Genomic DNA, 14,548 nt, shown 5'->3' on the forward strand with positions numbered 1-14,548 from the left:
GGAAGTGTATAGCACTAAATGCCCACAAGAAAAGCAGAAAAGATCTAAAATTGACACCCTAACATCACAATTAAAAGAACTAGTAAAGCAAGAGCAAACACATTCAAAAGCTAGCAGAAGGCAAGAAATAACTAAGATCAGAGCAGAACTGAAGGAAATAGAGACACAAAAAACCCTTCAAAAAATCAATGAATCCAGGAGCTGGTTTTTTGAAAGGATCAACAAAATTGATAGACCACTAGCAAGACTAATAAAGAAGAAAAGAGAGAAGAATCAAATAGATGCAATAAAAAATGATAAAGGGGATATCACCACCGATCCCACAGAAATACAAACTACCATCAGAGAATACTATAAACACCTCTACACAAATAAACGAGAAAATCTAGAAGAAATGGATAAATTCCTGGACACATACCCCCTCCCAAGACTAAACCAGGAAGAAGTTGAATCTCTGAATAGACCAATAACAGGCTCTGAAATTGAAGCAATAATTAATAGCCTACCAACCAAAAAAAGTCCAAGACCAGACAGATTCACAGCCAAATTCTACCAGAGGTACAAGGAGGAGCTGGTACCATTCCTTCTGAAACTATTCCAATCAGCAGAAAAAGAGGGAATCCTCCCTAACTCATTTTATGAGGCCAGCATCATCCTCATACCAAAGCCTGGCAGAGACACACAAAAAAAGAGAATTTTAGACATATATTCCTGATGAACATCGATGCAAAAATCCTCAATAAAATACTGGCAAACTGAATCCAGCAGCACATCAAAAAGCTTATCCTCCATGATCAAGTGGGCTTCATCCCTGGGATGCAAGGCTGGTTCAACATACGCAAATCAATAAATGTAATCCAGCATATAAACAGAACCAAAGACAAAAACCACATGATTATCTCAATAGATGCAGAAAAGGCCTGTGACAAAATTCCACAGCCCTTCATGCTAAAAACTCTCAATAAATTAGGTATTGATGGGACGTATCTCAAAATAATAAGAGCTATCTATGACAAACCCACAGCCAATATCATATTGAATGGGCAAAAACTGGAAGCATTCCCTTTGAAAACTGGCACAAGACAGGGATGCCCTCTCTCACCACTCCTATTCAACATAGTGTTGGAAATTCTGGCCAGGGCAATCAGGCAGGAGAAAGAAATAAAGGGTATTCAATTAGGAAAAGAGGAAGTCAAATTGTCCCTGTTTGCAGACGACATGATTGTGTATCTAGAAAACCCCATTGTCTCAGCCCAAAATCTCCTTAAGCTGATAAGCAACTTCAGCAAAGTCTCAGGATACAAAATCAATGTACAAAAATCACAAGCATTCTTATACACCAATAACAGACAAACAGAGAGCCAAATCATGAGTGAACTCCCATTCACAATTGCTTCAAAGGGAATAAAATACCTAGGAATCCAACTTACAAGGGACGTGAAGGACCTCTTCAAGGAGAACTACAAACCACTGCTCAAGGAAATAAAAGAGGATACAAACAAATGGAAGAACATTCCATGCTCATGGGTAGGAAGAATCAATATCGTGAAAATGGCCATACTGCCCAAGGTAATTTATAGATTCAATGCCATCCCCATCAAGCTACCAATGACTTTCTTCACAGAATTGGAAAAAACTACTTTAAAGTTCATATGGAACCAAAAAAGAGCCCTCATTGCCAAGTCAACCCTAAGCCAAAAGAATGGAAGGTATTCTAATGGAAAGGAACTATACAAAATGTTAGGCTGGAATTAACTATGAAAATCAGATTGATATCAGTTTACAGATGTTTTGAACAATGAGATAAAGAGTGGATTTCTTCCTGTAGATTGTTGCTTTCCAGAATTTTGAGTAAATAAGAATCATCTAGAAAATGTATCAAAATGCCATTTCTTAGGCATTACCTCTAAATATTCTATTTTAATTTGTTAGGGGCAGGCCCATGAATCTGCATTTTAACTACTCTAATGTCCTTATGCCCTGTGATTCTGATGCAAGTGGTTCATTATTCACATTTTTAGAATCTCTGCTTGCCAGAGCAAATGAAAAGTTTTTGCATAGGAAGCTAGCTTTTTTATATTAATACACTCATAAGAAACTAGCACCATTAAAGCATGGTTTAAGAGGCAAAGAGTTAAAGAGCAGGAGACAATCAGGCAGACAGTACAATAATCCAGAAGTAAAAAGAATCAGCACCAATTTTGGTTGATAGCGATAGAATTGAAAAGGGGCAGATAAGTAAGTAGTAGAGGTTTAAGGAATATAGGACTAACAGGATCCAGGCATCCATTGGCTATCCAAGAGCAAGGGATAGGGTTCCAATCCCAGTAGATAATACACTCTTTGAGTGTAGGAACTGAGTCTTATTTATCTTTGTGACTCCAGTTCAGCACAGTAGTGGGTTCTCAACAAGTGCATGTGCATTGTTAGATAAACCTGTAATATAATGCACGACAAAGTCAAAAGGAATCTCTTTTTGTACCTCTACTTTTCTTCTTTTAACCTCTAATTTTTTACCTTGCTTTTATATAGCCTTTTGACTTGCCAAGAAAAGTAGGTTTCATTGTTTGTGCAAATTGAAATGACTTAAAATATAAAAAGAAATATGATACAAAAATATATTGTATATCTGAATGTCTGAATTTTTTTCTCCATGAACACACAATAGTGAAATTATATCAAATTAGATATACCACTGAATTCTAAGAAATATGAAATTAAATGTCATTTTGTATAAATATAATCTACTTCCAGTAAGACATCATAATAGTTTGTTTCTTTCTTTTATTAATGCTTCCACATAATATATGGCTTTAGTGGGAAATATTATGTCATAAAAATGCTTAATGTATTCAGCACAAAAAGCCTACTCTTTTAAAATATTACTGTTTACAAATCAGATCCTTTCCAAATTATCCAAAAAAAATGAGTGAATTCATAAGGCTTCTCCTCCCTAATTCTTTAAACATCAAAAGGGACCATCTTCAAAATCCAAATGCTTCTCCAGCTTTCCGCAGGATATCACAAAACTTCCTGGCAAAGACTTTTAAACAAGTTGAGAAGTTTTATAAGATAAAAATATTTTTTCAGTTGACTTGACAACCATGTACAATGTTAGTGAAGAGTTTATTTGCCCAAGGCTCTTTGTCAAAATGAATTTAAACTGAGATTATTAAAATGTAGTTCAATTGCAGTGTGAGGAGAGGTGTTGCTAATGTCTTACTTAGAGAATGTTTTCCATGCAATGCATATGACTTGGTTACAAGGCTCTACCTGTAGAGGTACATTTCTGCTAAAAGAATGGAGGCATTTAAAATCATTCAGAAAACAATAAATCATCTCCAAAAGTGAGAGTTTTGATCCAGAAAGAAAAGCACTATTGTGTGGTAGTTTAGAGGTTCATCTGTGTGAGCATCAGACTGCCCGGGTTTGAGTCACAGCTTCACCATTAACCTCAGCACCTTCCTCATTTGTTAAATAGAAGTCATGATAATGGAAACATTATGGGAATATTGTGAGGATTAAGTGATATCATCATTGTCAGTGGTTAATAGAGTAGCTGGCACAGATTAAGGGACACAATTAATTGTTTTATTTCAAACCTATAGAGTCAGGACTAAGCATTGTTTCCTGATAATTCCAGATGTGTGGTTAAAAAAGCCTGTCCCAATTTAATGATAATCTTTTCTCTTATGAGTTAAATGGCTTTAGGAAAATGTAACTACTGGTAAACAATGCTTGAATCACCAGACCTCCCAATGGCTGAAGCTAATTTCTTACATCGGAATCAGGACCAGGATCCCAAAAGGAAAATGATTATCTGGATGAGAGGTTATAATCATCCATATTTGGAAAATCCTATTACACTATGTTGGGAAAATGTCCAAATTGCCAAATCTTGGAAGCAATCCCTCTCCTTGCCTCATAGGGACACATTATTTAGGAAGGTTTATTATTTTTGAGAAAGACTAGTTACCCTTCAAAAATAATAGCATTTGTGTATGGTTTGAAAGATTATGCCACCACAGATGGAAGAGTCAAGCACGTTCCACACGGCAAGTGTTTGTTAATTAACAGGTCACCCAGTGATGTGGTCTGTAGCCAGAATCCATGGCAGAGAGGAGACAGGACACTGATGGGCTGCATCTGAACCGTACAGTTAGAATTACATTAAACCACTTTTACTGATTTGTGATATTGTGTCATATTTATAATTTCTTATTTTAACTTAATGTCTAAGTAAATTCTTTTGATGGTTATTTTCTTGGTTTTTCTGAAGTGCACACTTTCACCAAAAAAAGCAAAATACAGCAAAGTGAATTTAATATAATTAATGATAAATCTGTTTATGTATCTTTTGACAAATTAGAATGATATAATAAAATTTCTCTGATTTATTTCCCCAGTATAGAGGATCATTATGGTCTGCCTGTATTCCAGGCACTGTTCAGGCACTACATATCATGTGATGCAGTCATCACAACAAATCAGTCAAGGAAGTATATTTAACAAATAAGGCAACTGAGGCATGTTTATTTATTGTTATTTAAATTGCCTTTGGTCACATTAACAAGGGGAAGATACAGAGATTAAATCACTTTCTACCTTCAACATCTTTTTACTCTGCCTTCTAATATTTTAATTGAACTGGTTCATACCTATTTCATATAATCTCTTATTTTTCCTCTTTATCTTCAAAGTATGAAAACATTTATCTTCCTATTTTCTCTATTATTTATTCTATTAATATGTGTTGCTACAGACTGTATTTGAAAAATTTAATTAGAATAGGAAAGAAAAATATGATTCACTGGTGAATTTTTCTAACACCAAAAGTGAAAAGTAATATTCAATAATGTATTTTAGTTTTATTTATACCAGAATTTTTATAGTTAAAGTTAGCATGGTGATATAATTAGTCTTAATTCATTAATGATATGGATGGAATTTATTTATTCCTTTCATATTATCTTCTTCCTTCAAAAACATATTTAATTTTAATAATTTTGATTCAAACTCATAATTCATCTTAAAAATATAGTTTGGTAGTTTTAAAGAATTTTATTTTGATTTGAGGAAACATAGGTACTCTAATTGTAATTTCCCTTAGCAATTTCTATAACAGTTCTTTTAATTTCATGTTTTAAAACACAATATAGATATTCCTGTGAATTTTTCATTATGAAAACAATTTTATTTATTATCTAGACCATAACAGAAGAAGAAAAGAGAATAATGGACTATCCTGCCATTATCTCAGGCTATGCATGTAGAAAAATGGACTCTTCTCTGCTTCTTCAGTACTAACCCTCATCCACAAAAATATTTTACTGGCCTCATTATGAGAATTCACGAGAGACTATATAATTTTTTTTCTACATGATCATTGAACCCATGATTCAACATTGGTTACAGAGTCTCAAGAATTTGGAGAGTGAACCAAAAGTAAAAATGTATAATGCAGTATAGAAAATGCTGTAACAATGTTGTTCACAGAATCCTATGTTGTTTCCAGAAGAGATAGTACAAATGGGTGAGGTAGGGGATAGTGAAAGAAAACCTGATAGAAGTAAACTGCATTAATGTTGGTGATTAAGTAGAATTGAGTTTGTCCAGGCAAAGAAGCTGAAGGAGAGGCACTGTAGACAGCATATGGGGTTGCAGGATGGAATTTATAGACGCCCAATGTGGAATAGTTAATCACATGAGTTCTAGAGCCAGGCACCTCAGTTCAAACATTATTACTTTCCAATTTCTCAATGTATAATCTTGGACAAGTTACTTCTCATCTGCAAAATGCATATTATAATCATTTCTACCACATTTGGTTGTTTAACTCAAGTTTATAAATTCCCTTATATGATTTATGATACCTAGAAAATGCTAAGTAACAATTAACTGCAAGAAAATAAGAAACAACATAATGTTTGGGAAACTACAAGTCATTTGGTATTGCTGAAGTAAAAAAACTGATAATGATGTAGAAGAATATGAAGGGGATATGTATCATGTTAAAGAGCTGGAAATTGTCTTATGGGTAATGAGACAACATAGGAATGGCATAGGCAGATTGTGTTTTAAATAGATCTCACTGGAGCAGGGTAGGAGGAGGGGAAGGGAGAATGTTGGTAAAGATTAGAGGGACAGAATTCAGGTACAATACCATAACAATTCAAGACTTTGTATATACTGTAATAAGGATACAATACAATAATTTTAATAGTAACTATAGGACAGAAGGGAGATAACAGTTGAGTAAAATACTTAGAAGGTAGAGTTGGCAAGGCTTGCCTCTAACAGTAAATAAAATAGAGCATATGTGATAATTTAGGAAAGGAAAAAAATAAATGATGACTTGAAGATTCTTTATTTGGCCGAACTTAGTAGCTAGCAAAAGCATAAAAAGAGAGCAAGAGAAAAATAGAATAGAGGAGTAAATAGAGAATTGAAAGAGAAAGTAAGAAAGGCAGTCTTTAGACATACTAAATTGAAGGTGTTTCTAGAACATCTATTTAGAAATAAGTCCAACTTTTAGAATAGAATTTTAACAGATTCAGGATTCATTAAAAAAAGACAAAGAAGGCCAGGATAATTTGTGTTATATGATGTGGGAGGAAGAAGATGGTCTAATGAAAGACATAGGAAATTAATAGATTAATGAGGTTTCAAATTTGGTAAACAATGTGTTTTCAAATCAAATTTTAAAGAAAATTTGATTCAGGCAACAGCAAGAATCTAGTGTGGTTAAATATAAATGTATTATTTCTGAGTTTCATACATACTATTATGCAAAGAATATATTTATAGGTCATTTCCGTATAAAGGACCTAAACATGTCATTTTATAGGTTGATTAGGGAAATGTTTTTTATTAAATAAAAATATTTACCTTAAATTGGGGTAACAAAATTTAAAAAGTAACTTAATCTGAAATCTAATTTTATTTTGAAACTATTTTCCTTAAAACAAATTTGGCTCCCAGTATTTTAAGTATTTTAACCATTATTTAACTGCAGTTATAAAAAGTTAACATGTAACATTTACTTAGTGTAAATTTTAAAATTTTATTGTATTCCAAATCAGCATGGGCATTAACCATGACAATGACCACCCATCGTGTGCTGATGGTCTTCATATCATGTCTGGTGAATGGATTAAAGGACAGAATCTTGGTGACGTTTCATGGTCTCGATGTAGCAAGGAAGATTTGGAAAGATTTCTCAGGTATGGAGGTCACTTATTGTTTTTGCCTTGTGAATGTTTATGTGTGCTGCTTCTTTTCACAAATAGAGAAGCCAGTGTGGCAAAGTGGAAAGGCCACCAGAGTAAAACTGAAGGCACTTGGTTCCAATCCTGGCTTTTCCATTGACTCATGGTGTAGTTTGGGACATGTTATTTAACCTCCTGCTTTTTAATTTCTACATTCAAAAAGGACAGTTAAGATTATTTGTAAGATTGAAAAATTGTTATAATGATTTTGCAAATCTGTCACAGTATTTAATTGCCTCTTCAATTTTTCCCAGTGGAAATATTCACACTGTTCATCACCCAGCACATCTATTGTCATGAAGATCAGAGCCCCTCTAACAAAATCTTCACTTTTTGTTTGTAGTACATCTACACTTCAAATGTTTTTTCATTAATAAATAGTTTCCACCATTATCATAGCCCTTTTCCACATTCAGTGGCAGTAACACTTAGCTTCTGTCTTGTTCGAAAAGTAAATGAAAAATATTACTGTTGTTCTCATTTTCATTTTAAAGCACTTGTTCATTTTAAAGCACTTATTTCTATAATTATAGAAGGATCACCTGAAGCAGTAAGCAATATGCAAGGTAGTTAGTGAGATGCTTAAGGTATCCAAAACAAGTCTTAATGAGAAATACAGGAACACCTAGCTTGCTAAACTCACTACACAGATGAACTTTATTCACTTTTGTATATCCTTTAAATAGTTAAGCCCATTTTTCTATTAAATGGCTATGAAATCTGTCAAACTATAACGTTTCTCACATTACCATAGCTTTGCTCTAAAGTACGTACAATATATTCTGTGCATGTTCTTTGTCATAACAGTCTAGAGAAGAGCACTCAGAGCATGTGATATTTCAGACACACCATCAGTAGCTGCATCAGCAGCCCTTCTGTAGGCCCTAATGAGTTCCTAAGGAACATGCATGATTTTGTATGGCTGCCTTCACATGAATCAGGACTCCTATGACATCAAATACCACTTTAAAATATATTACAGAGTTGTATACAAAGTTGTATTACAATGTCAAGCACAAATATATCTACACTGTTAATATTAGATGAGGATGCTTTCCATACATTCTTTAAATCCCCAAATATAGCTGATATCTTACATTCACATACTACTTTTGGGCAAATTACTCTCTGATTCTGAGCTTCTATACCTATTAAATGCATAAAATCACACCGACTTCACAGTGTTATGTAGATCAGCTGAGTTAATTCATATGAGTGTGTTTTATACACCATAAAGTTTTTAACTTGAAAATTATTTATTACGATTATCTTCATTGTCAATAAATGATTTTGGACATATAGAATAATTTCTATGAGTATTCAATAGAAGAGCTTAAAGTAAAAATATATTTTTGATATTATAAAAGTGTTTCTTCTTGTATGCTAACTAATCATATCAGCTTTTTACATTAAATTCAAAATTTTACACATACCTGCCTATTGCCAGGTCAAAGGCCAGTAACTGCTTGCTACAAACAAATCCGCAGAGTGTCAGTTCTGTGATGGTTCCCTCCAAGCTGCCGGGGATGACATACACTGCTGATGAACAATGCCAGATCCTTTTTGGGCCATTGGCTTCTTTTTGTCAGGAGATGCAGGTAAAGATCCAAGTGGGGTTTTTGTGTGTTCATTCATTGTTTAGAAGTATTGATTGGTAGGAGAAGGTAACATTACTTTAGGGTTTGTGGATCAAAAGCACCCCAATATATAGAAGAAGGATTTTCTAAGAAAAGGTTTGTGCATTTTTTTCTTATAGTTTGGAAGCGACAGAAATAAGATGTGAGCATTTAATCAAAGTCAATAAAGAAAGACCTAATAATTTCTACTTTGAAAATTACATTGATATCAGGGAAGTATTTTTATTATGTCAGTTCAATGCTTCTGTTTTAAATCCCATACAGTTTTCTCTCCATTATCTGCAGTAATTGGTTTCGGTACCCACATCCCGTTCCCTGAGCAGATACCAAAACTCCCAGCTGCTAAAGTCCCTTATGAAAAATAATGTAGTATTTGCATATGACCTACCCACATCCTCCCAAATACTTTAAATCATCCCTAGATTACTTGCAGAACTTGATATATTGTAAATGCTATGTAATTATTATACTATGTTATTTTATTATTTGTATTATTTATATTGTTGTATTGTTATTTTTTTTTTAATTTTTTTTTAATCTGTGGTTGGTTGGATCCCTGGATGTGGAAACTACAAACAGGGAGGGCCAACTGTATTTTGTTATATGGAAATGGGTAAAAATGCAATAATATAAACATATAATTGATAAAAATGCAATAATATGAACATATAATTCTGGAGGAGGAACTATACATTTTAATCCTGAAAATAAATTTTTAAAAGTATCTTTTATAGGAACAAAAATTAAGAGAGTACATTTCTACATAAACTGGAAGAAAAGGGAAAATGTATAATGGTAAAGCAGTGTTTACATATTAATATTCCAGTAGTCAGTAAATACTCAGAGAGGACAGTAGTGTTAGGTCCATAAAATCTAAAGGATGAAGCAAAATGACCTTCTTAACTGATGGAAGAGTTTAAGCTCTAGTAACCTTTTTTTTTTCTTTCCTGCTGCCCATCCCCTATCTGCCCATTTCCTCTCACCTCTTCCTAACACACACACACATACACATTGTACTTCAGGAATAAACTGATAACCACACTGAGAGTAAATTAGTTAAATATCGCTGAAACATAGCCTATTTTACCCGGCCACAGTTTCTGTGAATGCCTCAAAGGAGTTTGGCTTTGTTGAGAATAATGCTGTTTGGGGTAACTGTCAGCATAATTAAGATCCTCTATAAGGAACAAAGCATATGACATTATAATATATTGAATGCTGTCTTTGGTTTGTGGTTCTTATTAAAAGAGTTGTACACTTATTTGTTTATTAATTGCTTTTGATCAGTTTCACTCACCAGTATGTAAGCTGCATGAGGGCAGAGTGAGTTTCTCCAGCATCTAGCCTAGGGACTGGCACAGAGTAAGTGAAATATCCAGTGAACAAATGATTTAGAATTAAAATGAGTGAATGTGTGGAGTTGGAGCTGCATCAAATGTGATGTGTAAAAGGCTGTATGGGCCAGGCGAGGTGGCTCACACCTGTAATCCCAGCACTTTGGGAGGCCGAGATGGGCGGATCACGAGGTCAGGAGATCAAGACAATCCTGGCTAACATGGTGAAACCCCATCTCTACCAAAAATACAAAAAAAAAAAAATTAGCTGGGCATGGTGGCAGGCGCCTGTAGTCCCAGCTACTCGGGAGGCTGAGGTAGGAGAATGGCGTGAACCTGGGAGGTGGAGCTTGCAGTGAGCCGAAGCGCCACTGCACTCCAGCCTGGACGACAGAGTGAGACTCCATCTCAAAAAAAAAAAAAAAAGGCTGTATGGACTGTGGAGCTTGAAAGGAACTGGTGTTGCTATGTAACTGTGATCTAATTCCAAAGGGTTTACATGTGGCACAGCCATGGATCCTTGGAACTCCACATCGTGTGTGACAATTATGACATTGGTTCTGTAAGGTCTGTCTCCAGTACCTCTCTGACCTCATCTACTCACCTCCTTCACTCTGCTTTCACCTCTGAGTCTTTAGACAATCAAAAGTCTGGTCACAATCCTCTTTCTTAAATCTTCATGGTAAAATGAAAGTTTTTGAGGTACAAAGGTTTGGGTTTGTGGGCAGACGCTTTTACAGGCTGAAGTTACTATTATTTTAGGCAATAAAGTAGGCTCTTTGTGGTCACTGTCACCAAAGCATTGCACAGGAGACATTTTCAGTTCATGTGGTATAGAGAATTGATAGAACTCATCAATGGATCAGTTCATCCAAAATGTTCATCTTTTATAAAGCATTCCTACTGTAAAAGCTCAGCAGATGATCAACTACACACGATTCTGTTAAACTGTAGATTCTTTTCCATAAATACTATTTTACATGCTTTTAGAAATTATTTTAATATATCACATGCAATTAAATTTTGCTAGTGCCATTCTACAATGTTTTGACCTCTAAATATCTTCCACATAGTGTGTTAAATTATTTATTTTATGATGTAATTTGACACTTTTTTCTTTTTTTATTATACTTTCAGTTCTAGGGTACATGTGCACAATGTGCAGGTTTGTTGCATATGTATACATGTGCCAGGTTGGTTTGCTGCACCCATTAACTCATCATTTACATTAGGTATTTCTCCTAATGCTGTCCTTCCCCCATCCCCCAACCCCACAATAGGCCCTGGTGTGTGATGTTCCCCACCCTTTGTCCAAGTGTTCTCATTGTTCAGTTTCGACCTGTGAGTGAGAACATGGGTTGTTTGGCTTTCTGACCTTGCAATAGTTTGCTCAGAATGATAGTTTCCAGCTTCATCCACGTAGCTACAAAGGAAATGAACTCATCCTTTTTATGGCTGCATAGTATTCCATGGTGTATATGTGCCACATTTTCTTAATCCAGTCTATCATTGATGGACATTTGGGTTGGTTCCATGTCTTTGCTATTATGAATAGTGCCACAATAAACATATGTGTGCATGTGTCTTTATAGTAGCATGATTTATAATCCTTTGGGTATATACCCAGCAATGAGATCATTGTGTCAAATGGTATTTCTAGTTCTAGATCCTTGAGGAATCGCCACACTGTCTTCCACAATCGTTGAACTAGTTTACACTCCCACCACCAGTGTAAAAGTGTTCCTATTTCTCCACATTCTCTCCAGCACCTGTTGTTTCCTGACTTTTTAATGATCGCCATTCTAACTCGTGTGAGATGGTATCTCATTGTGGTTTTGATTTGCATTTCTCTGATGGCCAGTGATGATGAGCATTTTTTCATGTGTCTGTTGTCTGCATAAATGTCTTCTTTTGAAAAGTGTCTGTTCATATCCTTTGCCCACTTTTTAATGGGGTTGTTTGATATTTTTTCTTGTAAATTTGTTTAAGTTCTTTGTAGATTCTGGATATTAGCCCTTTATCAGATGGGTAGATTGCAAACATTTTCTCCCATTCTGTAGGTTGCCTGTTCACTCTGATGGTAGTTTCTATGGCTGTGCAGAAGCTCTTTAGTTAAATTAGATCCCATTTGTCTGTTTTGGCTTTTGTTGCCATTGCTTTTGGTGTTTTAGTCCTGAAGTCCTTGCCCATGCCTATGTCCTGAATGGTATTACCTAGGTTTTCTTCTAGGGTTTTTATGGTTTTAGGTCTAACATTTAAAATTAATTCAAGATGGATTAAAGACTTAAATGTTAGACCTAAAACCATAATTTGATTCTTATAACCATTAAATACCATATTGTCTAGTCCTATTTTACAAATCAACAATTTGAGGTCTAGAGCAGTTAAATAATACTTTGAAGTTCTTATACCTATTAACAGAGAATGCTAGATCCAAACTCAGATTATGTCTAACTCCCAAAAATCAGGATGCACTGTAACCACTATGCTCTCCAGTCTCTTATGGAACTCAAACTTCTTTATATGCTGTATTGTCTTCTCTGTGGGAAAACCCTTAGATCAGATCTCGTATTTAAACTAATTTTTTTTGTCTCCTATAGCACCTATACTATCAGTTTTAACCAGTACCTTAATTGATTTATTTTGCTAAGCTATTTGCTCTATTCATATGATTATTTCCCAATAACCTATCTGCACAGATTTTTTTTCCTTGATCTCTGAAAATATGATTGTTTATTTAGGTTTTTTAAATCTGTTTCTCAGTATCCTAGGATGTTGCCTTGTTTTAAAACTACACATTGTGCTAATAAAGTTAAGTTTTAGGTTTAAGGTTTCCAGAAATGTTCTCCTTTTTATTTTCTCTCCACTCTTATATTCCAGTCCCAAATCAGTACAGCATGTAAAGTGTAGTAACCTAATAGATGATAGATAGATAGATAGAACCATGGAAAAGATAATTTACATATTCAGTCATTGATTTGACAAATATTTATTAAGTTCCAACTACTTTCCAGGCACTGTATGAAGCACAAATAATACAGCAGGAATCAAAGATCCTACCTCCATGGAACTTACATTTTAGTTGGAGGAAATATAAGCAAATGCATATCTAATATGTTAGTTGATGATAATTGTTTAGAATATAAACTCAGGTGAAACAGGAAGTACTACCAAGGTAGATGGTTAGGATGGTGTTATTTCATATAAGGTGACCTGGGAAAGTTTCCTAGAAAGGTGACATTTGTTTAGCGATCTGAAGAAAGTGGGAGAACAAGCTATGCATTTATCTTGGGAGGAATATAGCAAGAGAAAACAGAATGCAAAATGCCCTGGAATTCATTGTGGGTCATGTTGTGAGATGCCCATTACACATCCAAGTAGGAATGTAAGCAGGTCCATGATATATATTTGGAAGTCATTAAGAAGTGTAAGATATTGGGGACATGATACTAAATAACAATTGCAAGTGAGTTAGAAAAGTTTCAAGGACTAAGACCCAGGTCAATGCAACATTTAGAGTTTAGGAAAATGAGGAGAAAGAAAAAATAAAATGCTGAAGTATATTGAGGTAGGAATAGAACCAAAGCAAATTAAGATCTTGGAGGCTATGTGAGGAGGATATTTTTCAAAGAGAGATTGATCAGCTGTATCAAAAGCTGAAGACTTAAATATAAAACCTAAAACTGTAAAAATCCTGGAAAACAACCTAGGCAAACTGGTCTGGACATAGGAATGAGCAAAGATTTCATGACAAAGATTCCAAAAGCAATTTCAACAAAAACAAAATTTGACAAATGGGACCTAATTAAACTTAAGAGCTCTGCACAGCAAAAGAAACCATCAATAGAGTAAAGAGACAGCCTACAGAATGGGAAGAACTTAAACAAATTTAAAAGGAAAAACCGACCCCATTAAAAAGTGGACAAAGAACAAGAACTGACACTTTCCAAAAGACATGCAGCCAGCAAACATATTAAAAAAAGGTCAGTAACACTGATGATTAGATAAATACATATCAAAACGACAATGAGATAACATCTCACACCAATCAGAATGGCTATTATTAGAAAATCAAAAAATAACAGATGCTGGTGAGGTTGCAGAGAAAAGAGAAGACTTATACACTGTTAATGGGAGTGTAAATTAGTTCCACTATTGTGGAAAGCAGTGTGGCAATTCCTTAAAGAGCTAAAAACGTAACTACCCGTCATTACCATTCAACCCAGCAATCCCATTACTGAGTATATACCCAAAGCAATATAAATCATTCTACTATAAAGACACATGCATGTGGATGTTCACTGCAGCA

The 14,548-nt window shown here is 34.5% G+C and overlaps 1 protein-coding gene across 4 annotated transcripts in view; it reads left to right on the forward strand.

The window, feature by feature from the left end:
• The window catches only part of ADAMTS19 (ADAM metallopeptidase with thrombospondin type 1 motif 19), a 283,956-nt gene that overhangs the window by 151,920 nt on the left and 117,488 nt on the right, over window positions 1-14,548 (forward strand). For all 4 annotated transcript variants that reach the window (XM_054488423.1, XM_063665471.1, XM_063665472.1 and 1 more), the window contains 2 exons: window positions 7,083-7,223; window positions 8,716-8,866. In XM_054488423.1, the coding sequence (XP_054344398.1) occupies window positions 7,083-7,223; window positions 8,716-8,866 (292 nt within the window). The remainder of the gene's footprint in view (window positions 1-7,082; window positions 7,224-8,715; window positions 8,867-14,548) is intronic.

Source organism: Pongo pygmaeus, chromosome 4 (genome assembly GCF_028885625.2).
Source record: "Pongo pygmaeus isolate AG05252 chromosome 4, NHGRI_mPonPyg2-v2.0_pri, whole genome shotgun sequence".
In the NCBI taxonomy this organism is placed as follows: Eukaryota; Metazoa; Chordata; class Mammalia; order Primates; family Hominidae; genus Pongo; species Pongo pygmaeus.